The 17,765-nt window shown below is 47.9% G+C and overlaps 1 protein-coding gene across 1 annotated transcript in view; it reads left to right on the plus strand.

The window, feature by feature from the left end:
• Nucleotides 1-17,765, plus strand: part of LOC134909106 (uncharacterized) — a 272,045-nt gene that overhangs the window by 218,239 nt on the left and 36,041 nt on the right. Inside the window, exons 23-24 of the mRNA XM_063915544.1 lie at nt 4,702-4,798; nt 10,874-10,915. Coding sequence (XP_063771614.1) covers nt 4,702-4,798; nt 10,874-10,915 — 139 coding nt within the window. The remainder of the gene's footprint in view (nt 1-4,701; nt 4,799-10,873; nt 10,916-17,765) is intronic.

Below are 17,765 nucleotides of genomic sequence, written 5' to 3' on the forward strand. Positions count from 1 at the left end.
CTATTCTGAACACCTCACAACATTATTTTTAATCGTAAAATTTGCACCGTGGTCGCTGGATGACTAAGCTAAGCGACCCAAGTGGGCGGAACAAACACCTGGCCCATCTAGGAGTGGCACTGCAGTGTCAGGCAGGATGGCACTTCAAAAAAATAGTCCCCAAACAGCACATGATGCAAAGAAAAAAAGAGGTGCACCAAGGTCGCTGGATGGGGGTTGCTGGATGGCTAAGCTAAGCGACACAAACACCTGGCCCATCTAGAATTAGACTCCAGTATCATGTGAATTATAAGGCAATATCACTGGAATTATTCATTCTAATCAATGGAATTATTGGTCCAAATCACTGGAAGAAAATGACAAAATCACAGGAATTAAAAGCCAGTATCACGGGAATTATATCAAATGGCAGACACTGAGCAGCAAGATGCAGCACAAGACACTGAGCACTGACCAGGAATACTGAGCACTGATGATACTACTGAGCAGGGATACTGAGAACTGACACTACTTAGAACTGATACTGAGCAGCACGATGCAGCACAAGACACTGTACTAGTATTAGTAATGTGGTGTTACTGAGCACCACAAGACAATGAGCAGTGATACTGAGCACTGATGATACTACTGAGCACTGACACTGAGCAGCACAAGACACTGTACTAGTATTAGTAATGCAGTATTACTGAGCACCACAAGACAATGAGCAGTGATACTGAGCACTGATGATTCTACTGAGCACTGATACTGAGCAGCACAAGACACTGTACTAGTATTAGTAATGTAGTATTACTGAGCACCACAAGACAATGAGCAGTGATACTGAGCACTGATGATACTACTGAGCACTGATACTGAGCAGCACGATGCAGCACAAGACAATGTACTAGTATTAGTAATGTAGTATTACTGAGCACCACAAGACAATGAGCAGTGATACTGAGCACTGATGATACTACTGAGCACTGATACTGAGCAGCATGATGCAGCACAAGACACTGTATTAGTATTAGTAATGTAGTATTACTGAGCACCACAATGCAGCACAAGACAATGAGCAGTGATACTGAGCACTGATGATACTACTGAGAACTGACACTGAGCAGCACAAGACACTGTACTAGTATTAGTGTGCAGCACAAAAGCACTCTGGAATTGTCACCCCCCAGATACCACTGTAACTGGAATGATCATGAAGGATACACTGTCACAGGACACTACCACAGCACCCTACAGCAGCACGATGCAGCACAAGACACTGTACTAGTATTAGTAATGTAGTATTACTGAGCACCACAAGACAATGAGCAGTGATACTGAGCACTGATGATACTACTGAGCACTGACACTGAGCAGCACAAGACACTGTACTAGTATTAGTAATGCAGTATTACTGAGCACCACAAGACAATGAGCAGTGATACTGAGCACTGATGATTCTACTGAGCACTGATACTGAGCAGCACGATGCAGCACAAGACACTGTACTAGTATTAGTAATGTAGTATTACTGAGCACCACAAGACAATGAGCAGTGATACTGAGCACTGATGATACTACTGAGCACTGACACTGAGCACTGATGATACTACTGAGAACTGACACTGAGCAGCACGATGCAGCACAAGACACTGTACTAGTATTAGTAATGTAGTATTACTGAGCACCACAATGCAGCACAAGACAATGAGCAGTGATACTGAGCACTGATGATACTACTGAGAACTGACACTGAGCAGCACAAGACACTGTACTAGTATTAGTGTGCAGCACAAAAGCACTCTGGAATTGTCACCCCCCCCCCAGATACCACTGTGACTAAAATGATGAACGATACACAGTCACAGGACACTACTACCACAGCACCCTTCAGCAGCACGATGCAGCACAAGACACTGAACTAGTATTACTCAGCAGCACAAAAGCATTCTGGAATTGTCACCCCCCCAGATACCACTGTGACTGGAATGATGATGACCGATGCACAGTCACAGGACACTACTAACACAGCACCCTACAGCAGCAAGATGCAGCACAAGAGAGACACACTACTAGTATTACTGAACAGCAATAAGCACTGATACTGAGCACTGATACTGAGATTTGCCAATGAGAGATCGTAGCCACGTCTTCTCTGTACCCTCTACAATGTACGAGTGAAAATGGCGGCGACGCGCGGCTCTTTATATGGAATCCAAATTTCGTGAGAATCCGACAGCAGGATGATGAGGTTTTGCCTCATTCTGGTTTTCCGAGTCAGACGGGAACAACCCGCTCATCTCTAATGCATATTAATCCCTTAAAAGTCATACAGTGCATGGGTTCCACGGTGTCAGTGCACAGATTTGCAGGATCGACTTTGGAATATATTGGGTGTTCCTGGGCGGTAACTGGCAGGTGGCTATGCAAACGTACAAAGATATTCCATGTTATGGGCATATTAAGGGAGTTTCATTCCTTTTCCCCTGGTGATTTTCAGTTGTGGAAATTCTCTCCAGCTGTTGACCTTTCGTTATCCTGGAGAAATATAATTTATTTTCCAGATATGGCATCCTTTAAAGAACCTTAGCAGTTTAATTTAGATTTAACAAATCTCCCCTTCCAGGGAAGAGCTGAAACAACTTTCCACATGGATGCATTATCCTAAAGACAGGACATGGCCTTTAAATGTACCATCCAAATTGCTGGTTTCAAACACAGTCCTCAGACAGATCCATTTAGTTTCCTTATTAATCAACCTTGGCATTTCATTCTTTAACCAGACTTTTGGTTCCTTGAACAAGGCCTGGGAGAGCTTACTATAACAGCATTTCTCTTAAAGCCATGGTTGTAATATTAAATGATCTTGACAACTTCATTAGACCATACTGAGAGTAAGGATGTTCTGTTTTCATTGCATATCATAAGGTTTGGAAATTCTCCCTGATCTCAGTCAAGGAACTGAGTTAATAATATCTCATCTGCTCGGGATGCAGTCAGTTTACCTCCAATCAAAATCCCGACACCAATTGACCGATGGTCAAAATCCCGACATGGATAAAATACCGACATTTAAAATACCGACAAGGTCAAAATACCGACATGTAAAATGCCGACAGGTCAAAATACCGACATGAGTTTTTCATAATTTTTTTCATTGAAACCGACTTGTTCATACTTTACCATCCCAGTGGACCTGGAGGGAGAATATAATAGTGTGCCGAGCGCAGCGAGGCACCGTGCCCAAAGTGCGCGAGCCATGCGAGGGGACGCGGTACACTTTATATGGTGTCCATGTTGACTTATGTCGGCATTTTACATGTCGGTATTTTGACCTTGTCGGTATTTTAAATGTCGGTATTTTGTCAATGTCCGGATTTTGACCATCGGTCAATTGGTGTCGGGATTTTGAACGTCGGGATTTTGATTGGAGGTATTTCATACCGAACCCATCTGCTCATCTGCTTCTTTTTCCTAAGAGGTCTAGAAAAGAGTATTGCTCTAAATTATCCCAAGGTCCAGTTCATGCCCTATCAGTGTTTACTGTGGGTTTTGGTTTTTCAGACATACTGTACCTGGTGCAGCTTCTATATGTTAAAGTGTTGTTTTTTTTCATCCTTACTAGCAGCTGACCATGTAGTTGTTGTTGTTCTGCTTTCATTTGTTCATATGAGAACTGCACCTGATTCTGAAGGTGCTGCAGAGTTTTACCTTTGAGCCCATCTGTTCTGTTCCCACAGTGGTTCTCAAACTCAGTCCTGGAGACTCCAAACAGTTCACATTTTCCAGGTCACCTAGCAGGTGCACAAGTGTATTCATTACTCACTTGCACATTTTAAAAGAACCACAGAAATAATTATTTTACTTGTGATATCGGGGTCTATTCATAAAGCAGTGATATGAGTGGAGAAGTGATCCAATGGAGAAGTTGCCCATAGCAACTAATGAGCTACAGGTTGAGTCTCCCTTATCCAAAATGCTTGGGACCAGAGGTATTTTGGATATGGGATTTTTCCGTATTTTGGAATAATTGCATACCATAATGAGATATCATGGTGATGGGACCTAAGTCTAAGCACAGAATACATTTATGTTACATATATACCTTATACACACAGCCTGAAGGTCATTTTAGCCAATATTTTTTAGAACTTTGTGCATTAAACAAAGTGTGTCTACATTCACACAATTAATTTATGTTTCATATACACATTATACACAGAGCCTGAAGGTCATTTAATACAATATTTTAATAACTTTGTGTATTAAACAAAGTTTTTTGTATAGTGAGCCATCAAAAAACAAAGGTTTCACTATCTCAATCTCACTCAAAAAAGTCCGTATTTTGGAATATTCCGTATTTCGGAATATTTGGATATGGGATACTCAACCTGTATTACATATAATTTTATATAATGCACTTGATAAATGGTATTTCAAAGCTGATTGGTTGCCATGGGCAACTACTCCGCTGGCTCACTCAACCACCCTTTTTACTGCTTCATGAATAGACCCCTCTTTGAGGAGATCTGGAAAACATGACCTGTTTGGGGTCCTGAATATACAGTTTAAGAACCTGTGCCTTATTCAAACCAAATATTCCAATCAAGCAATGCTTCATTCCTTGAATATGGTGCATTGTCTGTAGAGCTATTTAGGACTATATATTCTCATGGTTCTGCATTAAAAAACTATTCCAACCATAGTCTCTTCTCTCTACAGAAAGGTGAAGCTGATGCAGTCAAGCTGGAATCAGATCACATGGAGACAGCACTGAAATGCGGATTGACAGTAGTAGCAGAAGAGTACAACAACAAGGGTAAGAGCGAGGACACTTTCAAGAAGTCGCATAGCCCCAGTAATTATTGTCATATTGCCAAATCATCTTTAATTCTCATGCTCTCAGTTGCAAAAAATAACTTGTATTGACCAGGAACAAAATATATCTTATTTACACAAGATGTACCACACCATGGCTTGGTCTGGAGTGGGACTGTGAGTCCCCATTTTAAAGACTGCAGGCGCCATGTTCCCAGGAACCTGCGTATGTGCAGTAGAATCTGGCACAAAGCCAGAGTCTACAGCGCTGCTGCCTCTGCCAAAGAAGAGGGGGCCCACACGGAGCCTGCACACAGGCCCCCTACTCTCTTTATCCGCCCCTAGCAAGGGTTTGGGATTATTTTGTCTGAATTCTGGTGGGAATATGTTGGGAGTTACTGTCAGGGCCATCGAGAGCTCTGATAGGTGGGGGCACTGGGAGGGCATGACCAAATCTGGGGGGGGCACTGAATAAACTACTATTTGTGGAAGTGCAAGGGGTCGGACTTCAGGTGAGTGAGGGGCGGCTGCAGGTGACACCCTTCCTATCTGTCTAATTCCGCTGGCAGTGCATGCAGCCCCAGTGCATTGGGCAGTGAGAGGGGACTGCTGTTCGTCTGTGCTGCTGGGGTGTGCTGCTATCAGTGGTCCAAGTAAAATAACATTTCTTAGTGGTACTGATAGTTAAAATGGGTGTGGTCCTGTGTCATGAGGGGGTGTGGTCACACAAAACTAGGTGAGTTACAATAGGGGCATGGCCATATTATGCCACACACTGTAATGCCCATTACACATTATGGGGTATATTCAATTGCAGTCAAAAGCTGCCGTCTGTTGGAAAGACGGCAGTTTTCGACTTTTTAGGTCGGAAAGGGTTCCGACCTATTCAATACACTCCAAAATTATCTGACAAGCCAGGTATTCCAACTTGTCAGAAAGCACGTGGATCGGCGGAATAGCCGCCGATCCACGTGCTTCTGTCGGAAACGGGGCCAAATCCGACAGGTTTTGGCCCCCTTTCCGACCATCTCAATCCGACTTTAAAAAAGTTGGATTGAGATGAAGGACCTGAGAGGAGGAGACGGGGAGAGCCGCGGGGAGACAGGGAGAGCCACGGGGAGACGGAGGAGAGCAGCGGGGAGACGGGGGAGAGCAGCGTCTACAACACAGCGCAGCAGGAGGATGGGGCACTGCCGCTGCTCACCGCAGCGTCCACCCGGCTCCAGCAAGCGAGGTCCCGCTTGCTGGAGCTGGGTGGACGCTGCCGTGAAGTCTGGCGGCGGTGTCACACCCCCCATGCTATGGCGCTACGCTGCTGTAGCCGCTGCTCTCCCCCATCTCCCCGCGACTCTCCCCCGTCTCCCTGCTGCTCTCCCCGTCTCCTCCTCTCGGCTCCCTCATCTCAATACGACTTTTTTTAAAGTCGGAATGAGATGGTCAGGAATGCCCAAATCCTGTCGGATTTGTTCATTCATTGAATAGCCCTTGTTGGATCCATTCCGACAAATGCATGTCGGAATGGATCCGACTTTAATTGAATATACTCCTATGCCACACACCGTAATGCCCATTACACATTATGCCACACAACGTAATTGTCTTACATATTATACCACACACTGTAATGCCTATTACATATTATGCCACACACTGTTATGCCACTGACACCATTTTATGTCCCACACACAAAAATGCCACTTATAAATTATGCACCAGTGGAGGGCTGATGGTACCACCCCGTATCACCCTACTTTCAGCACTGGCTGCTATGCAGGTTCAGAGCATTGGGGGCGATCATTGACCCTGGGCCCTTCCCTCCGACCTGTGCCAGGGTAAATAGCACCAGCTCTACGTCATTATTGAGGAGAACAGTATTTGTGACAACTCTGTGTAACAGACAGTGATATTCCACTCAAAAAAATGAAACACTTCAGGGGAAATTTACTAAGATTTTAGCAGAGTTTACAAATTGCCCATAATCACCCCTTATCGCTGGAACAAAAATCACAAATGTATTAACAAATGTTTTGGCTTGCATGAGGTTTTTCAGTGGTGTGTGTGTTCGATTGTGGTGTGTGTGATTTTTGTGGGAATTTACGGCTTTTGCATGGGAAGTCATTTTAGAAGTCACACATGAAAGCGCTATATGTCGCAGAAAGTGAGTGCTGCAGGAAGCTAGGGGCCTAAGTCAGACCTGATCGCAGCAGCAAATTTGTTAGCAGTTTGGCAAAACCATGTGCACTGCAGGGGTGGGGGGGGGTGGGCAGATATAACATGTACAGAGAGAGATAGATTTGGGTGTGGTGAGTTCAAACTGAAATCTAAATTGCAGTGTAAAGATAAAGCAGCCAGTATTTACCCTGCACAGAAACAAAATAACCCACAAAAATCTAAATCTCTCTGCAAATGTTATATCTGCCCCACCTGCAGTGGACCCAATGTAATAGTCACTACACGTTAGGACAGTGACATATAGGCGATCATTCCGAGTTGATCGCTAGCTGCATTTACTCACAGCGCAGCGATCAGAATAAAAATGGAAGTTCTGCGCATGCGTATGCGTCGCAATGTGCACGCGCGACGTACGGGCACAACGAACGATGTCGTTTTGCACAGGGTCTAGCAATGCATTTCAGTCGCACTGCTTGCCGCAGAGTGATTGACATGAAGTGGGTGTTTCTGGGTGGCAACTGACCATTTTCAGGTAGTGTGCGGAAAAACGCAAGCGTGCCAGGAAAAATGCAGGCGTGGCTGGGTGAACGCTGGGCAGGTTTGTGATGTCAAATCCGGAACTGAATAGTCTGAAGTGATCGTAAGCACTGAGTAGGTTTTGAGCTACTCTGAAACTACACAAAAAATTTTTGTCGCCGCTCTGCAATACAACCGTTCACACTTCTGCTAAGCTAAAATACACTCCCAGAGGGCGGCGGCATAGTGTTTGCACATCTGCTAAAAACTGCTAGCGAGCGATCAACTAGAAATTACCCCCATAGGCCCTCATTCCGAGTTGATCGCTCGCCTGCTACTTTTATCAGCCATGAAAATGCATAGTCGCCGCCCACTAGGGAGTGTATTTTCGCTTTGCAGGATGTCGAACGCCTGTGCAGCAGAGCGGCTGCAAACACATTTTGTGCAGAACAAGACCAGCCCCGTAGTTACTTATTCTGTGCGATGATTGCTGCGATGAATGACACGGTAATGACGTCATATACCCTCCTAGCCGAGGGTATATGACCACGCCTATGTTTTTCCAAACACTCCCAGAAAACGGTCAGTTCACACCCAGAATTTCCCACTTCCTGTCAATCTCCCTGCAATCGGCTTTGCGACTGAAAGCGTTGCGAGAACCTGTGCAAAACCACAATGCTCTTTGCACCCGTACGCCGCGCGTGTGCATTGCGGTGCATACGCATGTGCAGTTTTGCTGTTTTTTTAACTGATCACTACACAGCGACGAACGACAGTTAGCGATCAACTCGGAATGAGGGACATAGTTTATTATTCTGGAACAGCTGGTTACCGCTATGGAATTAATAAATTAAATGCAAATACACTTCCACAAATAATGAAAATATTATGCACATACAAATATATGAAAAGGTTGCGATCAGTAAAACAATTTCACAGTATACTATCAATCAATTCTGTAAACCAATCACGTAGGCGTTATCTTACTGGTCATTTGTAACTCTCTAATACCCGGTGGAAGTATAACCTCAGGTGTCACTCTAACCTGTTTCTATCTAAAAGCATGTATTCAGTTCATAGGTAACGCAAAGTAGTAAAGGAGTCCCTTAAGTCTCTTTCTGGTGTGCACACCCTTCAAATAGCAGTTTTAAAGGTGGTAGGTAAAGCCAGTCAATAGCAGAATATATCTAGATAGCACAGTTCCTTAGTGCGGGGTAGGAGAATTTAGCACAGTTTCTAAATACAAAGTAGCAGGCAGCAGATATACAGAAAAGAAGGCAAGCAATTCAGTGCAAGTGAAGAATGGCTTGCAAATTTCCGTACACAGCTTGTTCAATATGGGAGCATGCATAAGCTGACGGATTTACAGAAGTCTAATAACGGGTGGTCTTCAGTATGCCGACTGACGGGATCCCGGCGCACAGTATACCGGCGCCGGGATCCCGACAGCCGGCATACCGACACTTATTCTCCCTCGTAGGGATCCACGACCCCCCTGGAGGGAGAATAAAATAGTGTGGCGCGTGTAGCGCGCCACCGTGCCCGTAGCGTGGCGAGCGCAGCGAGCCCGCAAGGGGCTCATTTGCGCTCGCCACACTGTTGGTAAGCCGGCGGTCGGGTTGCCGGCGCCGGTATGCTGGTCGCCGGGAGCCCGACCGCCGGCATATCGTAGTGAACCCCTAATAACATGCAGGCAGCAAGGCTCAGTTAGGGTGCCAAGAAGAAGTACAGTTTCAGGCAAAACAAAAGGGACTCTAAGCAAAGTTGAATGCAGATTTTAGTAAAATCCTGGGATGCTGATTAACTGTATCTGCAGAGTAAAAGGAAGAGTCTCTCTCTCTCTCTCTGTCTCTCTCTCTCTCTCTCTCTCATCTGACCTCTATTCAGCTGTGTATGCGGTGCTGGGTGACTCTGGGTTTCAAACTGAGGGCATTAGCTGGAGTGTCTGTGCGTCAGAGGTAGGTACCTACTATCACCTGAGACCTTTCCCGACAGCTTCTCTCAGTACTGGGCAGGCTGGTGTCACTGCAGCGGCTGACGGCTCTCACAGCTGTCTCCTCAGCGGCGGCTCCACTCAACACAGCGTGTCTCCTCAGAATCACCTCAGCGCAGCATCACTCTCCGCGTTGTTACCTCAGAGCACCACTCCTCACAGTGTCTCTCTCTCTGTCACCTCAGGAGACTCCTCAGAAGGTTACCCCGCCTCCTATTCTTCCCGCTCTGCACCACCCAATCAGCAGCTTTGATTCCTCCTACTCTGCAGGTCTGCACCTGGGTCCTAGTGCTCCACAAGTTGCTGTCCTTTGGTTGCTGGCGTTGCCTAGCAACCTAGGCACGGAGAAGCTGTTAACCCTTTCAGCTGCACTGTGCCGGCTAGTGAGAAGTGAGGGTTCCTTTTAGGGAAAATTTAGATGTCTCACCCAGGTTGTCTCCAGTATATGGGTGATGGTACCTATATAGCCACATATATCCCCATCAATCCAAGTTAATAGGATATCCATGTCAGAGTGTCACACTTATGCACCGCAATGCGCTGTGGGATGGTGTGAAAAAAGCAATTGCACAGGCGATCACAAGGTGACTGACAGCAAGATGCCGTTTGTGGGTGGCAACTGACCATTTTACAAGAGTGTCCGGAAAAAACGCAGGAGGGACCAGACGTTTTCAGGGAGGGTGTCTGACGTCAGCTCCAGCCCCGTTCACCAGGATCACAGCGGCACAGTAATTCCTGGGCTGAGCAGAGACTGCACAAACTGATGCTTGTGCAGCTCTGCAACAAATGTGAACGCACACCTGCACAGAGCAAATAACCTCCCCCTGTAGGCGGCGACAATCTGATCGCAGGGCTGCAAAAAATGCACCCTAGCGATCAGATCTGAATTACCCTCCATGTTACAGTGCAGGTGGAGCAGATGTAACATGAGAGATTTAGCTATACTGTTTATGAGAGGGGAGCTTCCAAACTGTAATCTAACTTGCAGTGTAACAAAACAAAAAAAAAGCTGTCACGGTTTTGTGGGTACATGCAAAAGCAGACCGTATTTACCCTGCATGTAAAAATAGTACATGTATTTACACCCTTTGCTTTGTAACATGATTTGTTCCAGATACATGGGGAAATGTAATAGGATGTGAGAATCAGAAAGTGAGGGATTTTGGGAAAGTTCTGCTGTTTTATTTAAAGTGGCAGTCATTTACATGGAAAGGTTGATTTTGCCATGTAAATGATTGCCACTTTAATACAAAACAGGAGAACTCTCCCAAAATCTCTCACTTTCTGATTCTCACACCCTATTACATTCCACCCACAGAGTTACTTATTGTTGTTGTTTTTTTGTTTTGTTTTGTGTTTTCTTTGCTAACTTATCATTCTATCCTGTTTTTGCAGATGACTTCAGCCCATGTAGAACACATGTATCACCCATAAAAGGTACACATGCTGTGTGAATTAATAGAAAATGTACTATAATTCAAAGAGAAGGCAATTCACACCATGGATTCTACCATCTGTACATACATATATTAAAAGTAAAACATATAAAGAAATAGCATAGCTACAGTAGGAGCTGGGGGTGCTGCAGCTACGGGGCCTGTGCCGCCTCCAGGGCCCGGCCCAACCCCCTCCACACAGTTGCACTGCACCACCCACTACAGTGTACTACTAATTGTGGGGTGGACGCTCACAACGTCACAACGTCCACGTTGTCTTAGCTACAGCCAACACGTTTCGTCCTATCACATATCGTTCAAGTGATTTACATTTTTTTTTAAAAAATCATTGGACTGTGGTGAGGGTGCAGGGCCCTGAAGGAACTCATCACAGCCAGAGGGGAGACATGTCTATCATGTCCGTAGGTAGCGGTGGGGCTGTGGGCTGCTGCTGCACGTAAGGCGGTGTACACCTGCTGGCTGCTGGTAGCAGGACTGTTCCTCGGCAGCGGCGGCAAGAAACCAGTAAGAGCTGGTGCATGCATCAGCGTCATAACGCTGCAACGGGACCGGAGCGGACCAAGTGACAAGCAATCGAGGGGGGGTGGAGGCATGGGGGGTTGGTTCGGCCGGACAATTAATTAGTTTTTTAGTTAGTTGGCAAGCAGAGCGGGCATTATAAAATGCATTAATTGGTGCTGCTGTCCCATATTTGGTTCCATGACTCTTGGGGCCCCTCTGACCCTTGTGGCTCATTATTGTTGTCCCCTTTGTACCCTTCCCCCCTGTCGCCGGGCCTGAGGGTAATCCAAGTATTGCCATGCTTACAAAACTAAGGAAATACCATTACTATTAGGACACAAATCATTATCATAGTGTAGCATACTAGCATTTGAGTCCAGATCCAGAAGAACGTTACCTGTCCAGGTCGCATCACATACATTGGGTTGCCACGCTGTGTCCCCCGTCTTTAATGAAGAAAACCTATTCTGCACAAGTGCAAAATGGACTTCCTCCTGCTGCTGCAGCCCCCTGGAGTGACATTACGGTCTGTGACTGCCGACATCACTCCTGAAATAGCACCCAGAATAACACACGATCGGCATTCCGGGGGGAATACGCCGAGGATCAAAGTGGGAGGAGGGGAACTTAATTCCCATCCAAGCACTATTTAGCTGATCTCTGCAAGTGCAGACATCAGCTGCAGCAGGGGGGACTGACATATGCTCCGCGCTCTGCATGTGGAGGAGGGGGAGTATATGCCGATGTGGTGGGTGAGTAACCCATAGGGGGGATCTATCACCAGTGGAGGTGGGGGAGGTGTAATATTAAGAAATATGACACTGGAGGGAGGAGGGGGGTAAATAATAATAATAATAATAATAAAAAAACACTGGTCACAGGTTAGGAGGAGGAGTGCAAAAATTGGGCTGTTTTTACAGGGGGGGGTGGTTTATAAATATGGATTTTTTTTTACTACTAAGGGGGTGTGGAGGGGTACTATTTGGATTTAAGGCCACCGTGGGTCTATTGCCAATGGAAGGGGGGAGTTATTTTATAATGGCGGCCTATGGACACAGGGGGTATATATATATATATATATATATATATATATATATACACATATATTTTGTATTAAAAATATTTTAATATATTATTAAAAATAAATTTTAAACTTTATTTTTACAAAAAATTACAAAAATTGTCAGTTAGGTGGTTAATGACAGAAGGACATCTGCTTTAAAGGTTAACTATTCCCTTTTCCAAGCTGTGACAGGACGGTACCGTACGAAAGCACTTGCCGCTTTCGCGTCCCGTTGACTGCGCACAGACTGGAAGGTCAAGTCACACGAGGCCTGACCACATAGGGGATTCCCGCTTACCGTCAGTAACCGCCTGTTACTGACTCCACCCACTGCGTTGTGGGCGGGATTTTGCTGCCATCACCAAACTCCTAACCTGCCGTGGCGTTTGGAACCACGGTTCTGCTCTGTATGTGCCGACGCACTGCCTTACCACACCTGTGTGGTGTTGACGAATCCCCACTAGCCACTTGCTAGGCCTCTACCGGTAGCTGGCGGAGGGCGGAACTTGGAGACGTTAGGTGCTTCCTTGGACAGCCGGAGAACGGAGCTAGGTTTGGCCTAACCCTGTTGGTCACAAGATGAAGCAGTCTTCTTGAGGCAATGATGTTTATTGCTCAATAACCTTTAAAAAGGCTCCTCCCTATTGCTAGGGGCAACAGCATACAATCAGATGTTTTCAGCAGAATAAGATGGTATAACTACAAATCTGGAGGCACGCAGGTCTCCTTTTTATGTCAATTTTCCACACAGTATCACAGGGGGGTTAGCCTTCCCTGTCTTCTCCAACCAATCAGGTTATCGCAGAAAATATAAAGAAATACAAGTTTACATTTCAAAAGTTAAGAATTAGATAAAGCACATTCCTGCTCCTCTTCATATATAACCAAACCAGTGTGCTATCCCAAACACAATCTGATTATCATCTTCCTGTCTCTTTCACAAATGTAAATGTAACTTGCATTTCAATTGCATTCACCCTCTCACACATAGACAACGTTCTTATACTGTAAATTAAACATAATCTGCATCACACATAATGCAGCCTAAGAAATCTTACATCAAACTGTTGTTGAATGAAACCCACTAGTTTGCATTTGTGAAACACAATCTGATTAACATGTTCCTGTCTCCTCTAACATCTCCATGCAAACCCAGTTCACACAATATTCAGAGAAGACAGCAACAAATCCTTTCACCTGCATGTGTCTATAAAGTTACACAGAGACACATCTCAATCTCAAAGAAATGGCTTGTCCATACACCCCTTTCCAGGTGCCAGGGTCATCAGCATCTCAATTCCTAGGTGAGAAGCTTCCAAGCCATTTGTCCTCAAACGTAAATGCATTTTAAAACCAACACAGCTTACACATTCCTTCTAAGTGCTGGCATTTGCTGCAATGTAAATGTGCAATCTTACAACTGTGCCTATTGCCTTAAAATACCCGGTGCCTAGCACCCACACTACATTTAAAGATGGCGCTTAGCACCAGTGCACAGTTTTAAAGTGGTGCCAAGCGCCCATTGTCCTGTTAAGGGCACCGGGCACTAGGGGTTAACCCCTTCAGTGCCGCAGCCGCCATTACACGTGTGGCTGGTTGGTCTCTCCGGCCACACTCCTCCCCCCCCATTCAAGCGGGTCAACCAGGGACCCATGTCCCAACGATTTGGGTCCTGGTCCCGCAGTCCGTTGGGGTGAAGGGGACGCTACCTGGGATGTGTAGGCTCTGGCCTAGACAGTTCATCCATAGTGTAGTGGGCCTCTCTTCGTGGGTGCACAATGTTCAAATAGTCCACCTGAAGTCCAAGTTCAAGGCTCCACCACAAAAGTCTGTCAAATTTCCCCAAGGTAGGTTGCAGCCACCTAACAGGTGGGTGGTAAGTCACCACGGCGGGGGGCTGGTTACAAACAAGTGCCACCCAAGGTGTCCCAATTGTGGCATACCCCACCTCCCACCATAGCAGTTTTCTGCTCAAACAGGCCACAGGGTGCTCCTGCCCGTATGGCTCTTTCTGGCTCGGTACTGCTCCCAGTCCGTGCAGTGGCGCAGTAGTTCGTAACGCACAGTCCTGGTCAAGAATGTGCGCCATCAGCACTGGAGCGGGTACCCGAGCCTCCTTCAATGACTGGAATGCCAACTCGCAAGCGGGTGCAAAGTCCACTGACTTGGGAATGCCCTTCCTAGCCATCTCTGTCAAGGGGTTCACTACAGGACTAAAGTCAATGACAACATGTCCGTAGGGCCTTACAGGTTCTAAGGTCAGTACCGGTCTGGGTGATGTGGGTCGGGGACAGCCTCTGGTTGCCTCCACCCCCTCTGGGTTGGGCCTACCCCTGTCTCCTCCCACATGGTGCCCCAGGCACTGCACCTCCGTCATACCTATCTGGCAACTGTCTGCCCGAACTGTCAGACCTTCCCTCCAATCCTCCTCCGTCGACCTATGACTCGGGAAACCTACCCTGTCACCTAGGCCTACTCTTCCCTCCTCGTCCGCTACCTGTGCCACAGTGATGGCGGCCAGACCACCAGCCTCTGGATCCTGTGTGGCATCCACTACAGGGAGGCTGCGTGTCTTCCCCGATCTACTGCGCACAGGCAGGGGACCTGCTATGTCCACAGCAACTTGCTGCAAGGGTTCTCCTATGGGCAGAGGCCCAGAGACAACACAACCGCTGGAGTGCCCCGGCTGCCAACGCATGGCACCAGCCTTACAGTTGGTCTGGGCGTCATCCGACATTCCAGACCAGGGTAAGCTCTGTGTCAGGCACTTCAGGGTACGGTCTGTCTCCGGGTTACTGTCCAAAGGGGTTTCGCTGGCAACCGACACCGGTTGCGCAGGAACGTTCCCTGAGGGGACCAGTTGGACACATTCCCTATCTGGTCTATCCCCTCCCACTTTCCTGGCTACCCTGTACCTTAACCCTTCCCGCCAGGTCAACCTCCCCGCCCCAACCCTGTCAAGGCCGCTGCCAGAGTGGCGCCTCATGCCTTTCGGGGATGGGTCAGAGAGTTGAGCCTCCCTAAACTCCTGCCTGTGGCCCTCAATCTCTCCTAAATTGGGACACTCTACAGGGGGATCTAGGTGGGGACTACTAGGGTCAGTCTGGTAGGGGTCAGTCATGGAAAAGTCAGTGTGGTTTCTCATACTCACCGCCGGAGTTGGCAAACCACTTGGGTCAGGAGCATCATTGGGCACCCCCACAGGATCAAACGAGCTGGAACCGACATCCTCTGCGTTGCTAGTGGACGTGGGCATACCAGAGGCAAAAGGCATGCGGGGTCGATGTGCTGATCTAGCCGCTGTGATCTTTTCCTCTGGGCTGGTTGATGCTGTGGTTGGCTGTGCTGGCAGTTGTCTAGCAGCTGTAGTCTTTTCCTCTGGGCTGGGCTGTGCTGGAGTAGCTGATGTCAACGGTGGGTATGGAACTTGACTCCGGGGAATGGCGCCAACAAACGTAGTGACGATCCCACCACCCAGGTCATTTCCTAGGACCACATCAGTTGGGAGACCATCCATGACGGCAACTTCTCGCAACTCTGGTCCAGCTCCCCAGTCCAGGTAGACTCTTGCCATGGGAACCGCTTTTTCTGTTCCTTCTGCCAGGGTGACCGTGGCAGTGCGACCCTGCAATACTGCAGCAGCATCTATAAGGTGGGGGCTCACCACAGTGATTGAGGCCCCAGAGTCTCTTAGGCCCTCTCCCTGCAGGGGTCCCACGTGGACTGGCTGCAGGTGCCTCCACATGTTGTGTAGGGGCTGTTTGGCCATGCAGGTGACTCTCTCCGCAGAGTGCACCTGTCTCTCGCCACACTCCATCGGACTGACTGGAGGGGGAACAGTCTCTGTAATCTCATCTCCTCTCGTCAAACAAGCAAGCCGGGCTCCAGCACTCGGATTTTGGGCACGAGTCTGGGGTGCTTGGGATGCAGGACAGTTCATCCTCAGATGTCCGATTTTCCCACAGCCGTAGCACTTCTTCTCCAGTCGTGGCACCGATGATCTCTGATCAGTTGCAGGGACGCTGCGGTGCGGTTGCTGGCCAAGAGCACCCGGGTTGGAAGATGCTTGTCTTTGGGGGTGATGAGCTGAAGAGGGTGGTCCCCTTGGTGGTACAGTCTGTTGGAGCTGGCTGCTGGCGGGGCGCTTCTGCCCCCGTGGCCGAATTGCCACATACTTGTCTGCTAATTGGGCAGCCATCTTTAAGCTGGGTGGCTCCCGATCTAGCACCCACTCCTTCACTTCTTGGGCGCACCGGCGGTAGAACTGCTCCCTGCAGATCAGGTCGATCAGTGCGTCCCATGTAGTGGCTTCCGAATCCTTCACCCACTTCACCACGTACTGCCGCAGCTGGGTGGCGAACTGCTTCATGGGTGCTGCTAGGATTCTTGGGCAAGTCTCTGAACTTCTTCCTGTAAGACTCTGGAGTGATGAAGAATCGCTGGAGGAGGGCCTTCGCGACTTCGTCGTAGTTCCCACAGTCCTCCATCGCCACTCCTCGATAGGCCTCCAAGGCCTCTCCATGCAGAGTGGGCACAAGGTGTCTCACCCACTCAGACTTGGGTAGATCGTGTAGTTTACAAGTCCTTTCAAAAACTTGCAAATGTCCATCAATGTCCCCGTCAGTGCTTTCCACCTCCGCCCGATGAGACTCCTCCACGCTCCTGAGCGCCGCCTTCATGACGCTTCTGGACGCGTTGGAAGGGATATCCACACCCTTCCCCTGGCATACGATCTCCAGATCCTCCTTGGACATTCCGCTGAATTCCGCCATCTTGTGCGTTCTCCTGCGCTGCAGTTACTCCTCTCCTGAGTAACTCGGCTTCTCCAATCGGGTGATGAAAAGCCGCCTGGGATTATCCCACCACTATGCCACCAATTTCTGTGACAGGACGGTACCGTACGAAAGCACTTGCCGCTTTCGCGTCCCGTTGACTGCACACAGACTGGAAGGTCAAGTCACACGAGGCCTGACCACATAGGGGATTCCCGCTTACCGTCAGTAACCGCCGGTTACTGACTCCACCCACTGCGTTGTGGGCGGGTTTTTGCTGCCACCACCAAACTCCTAACCTGCCGTGGCGTTTGGAACCACGGTTCTGCTCTGTATGTGCCGACGCACTGCCTTACCACACCTGTGTGGTGTTGACGAATCCCCACTAGCCACTTGCTAGGCCTCTACCGGTAGCTGGCGGAGGGCGGAACTTGGAGACGTTAGGTGCTTCCTTGGACAGCCGGAGAACGGAGCTAGGTTTGGCCTAACCCTGT

The sequence above is a fragment of the Pseudophryne corroboree genome, chromosome 4 (genome assembly GCF_028390025.1).
Source record: "Pseudophryne corroboree isolate aPseCor3 chromosome 4, aPseCor3.hap2, whole genome shotgun sequence".
Taxonomy (NCBI): Eukaryota; Metazoa; Chordata; class Amphibia; order Anura; family Myobatrachidae; genus Pseudophryne; species Pseudophryne corroboree.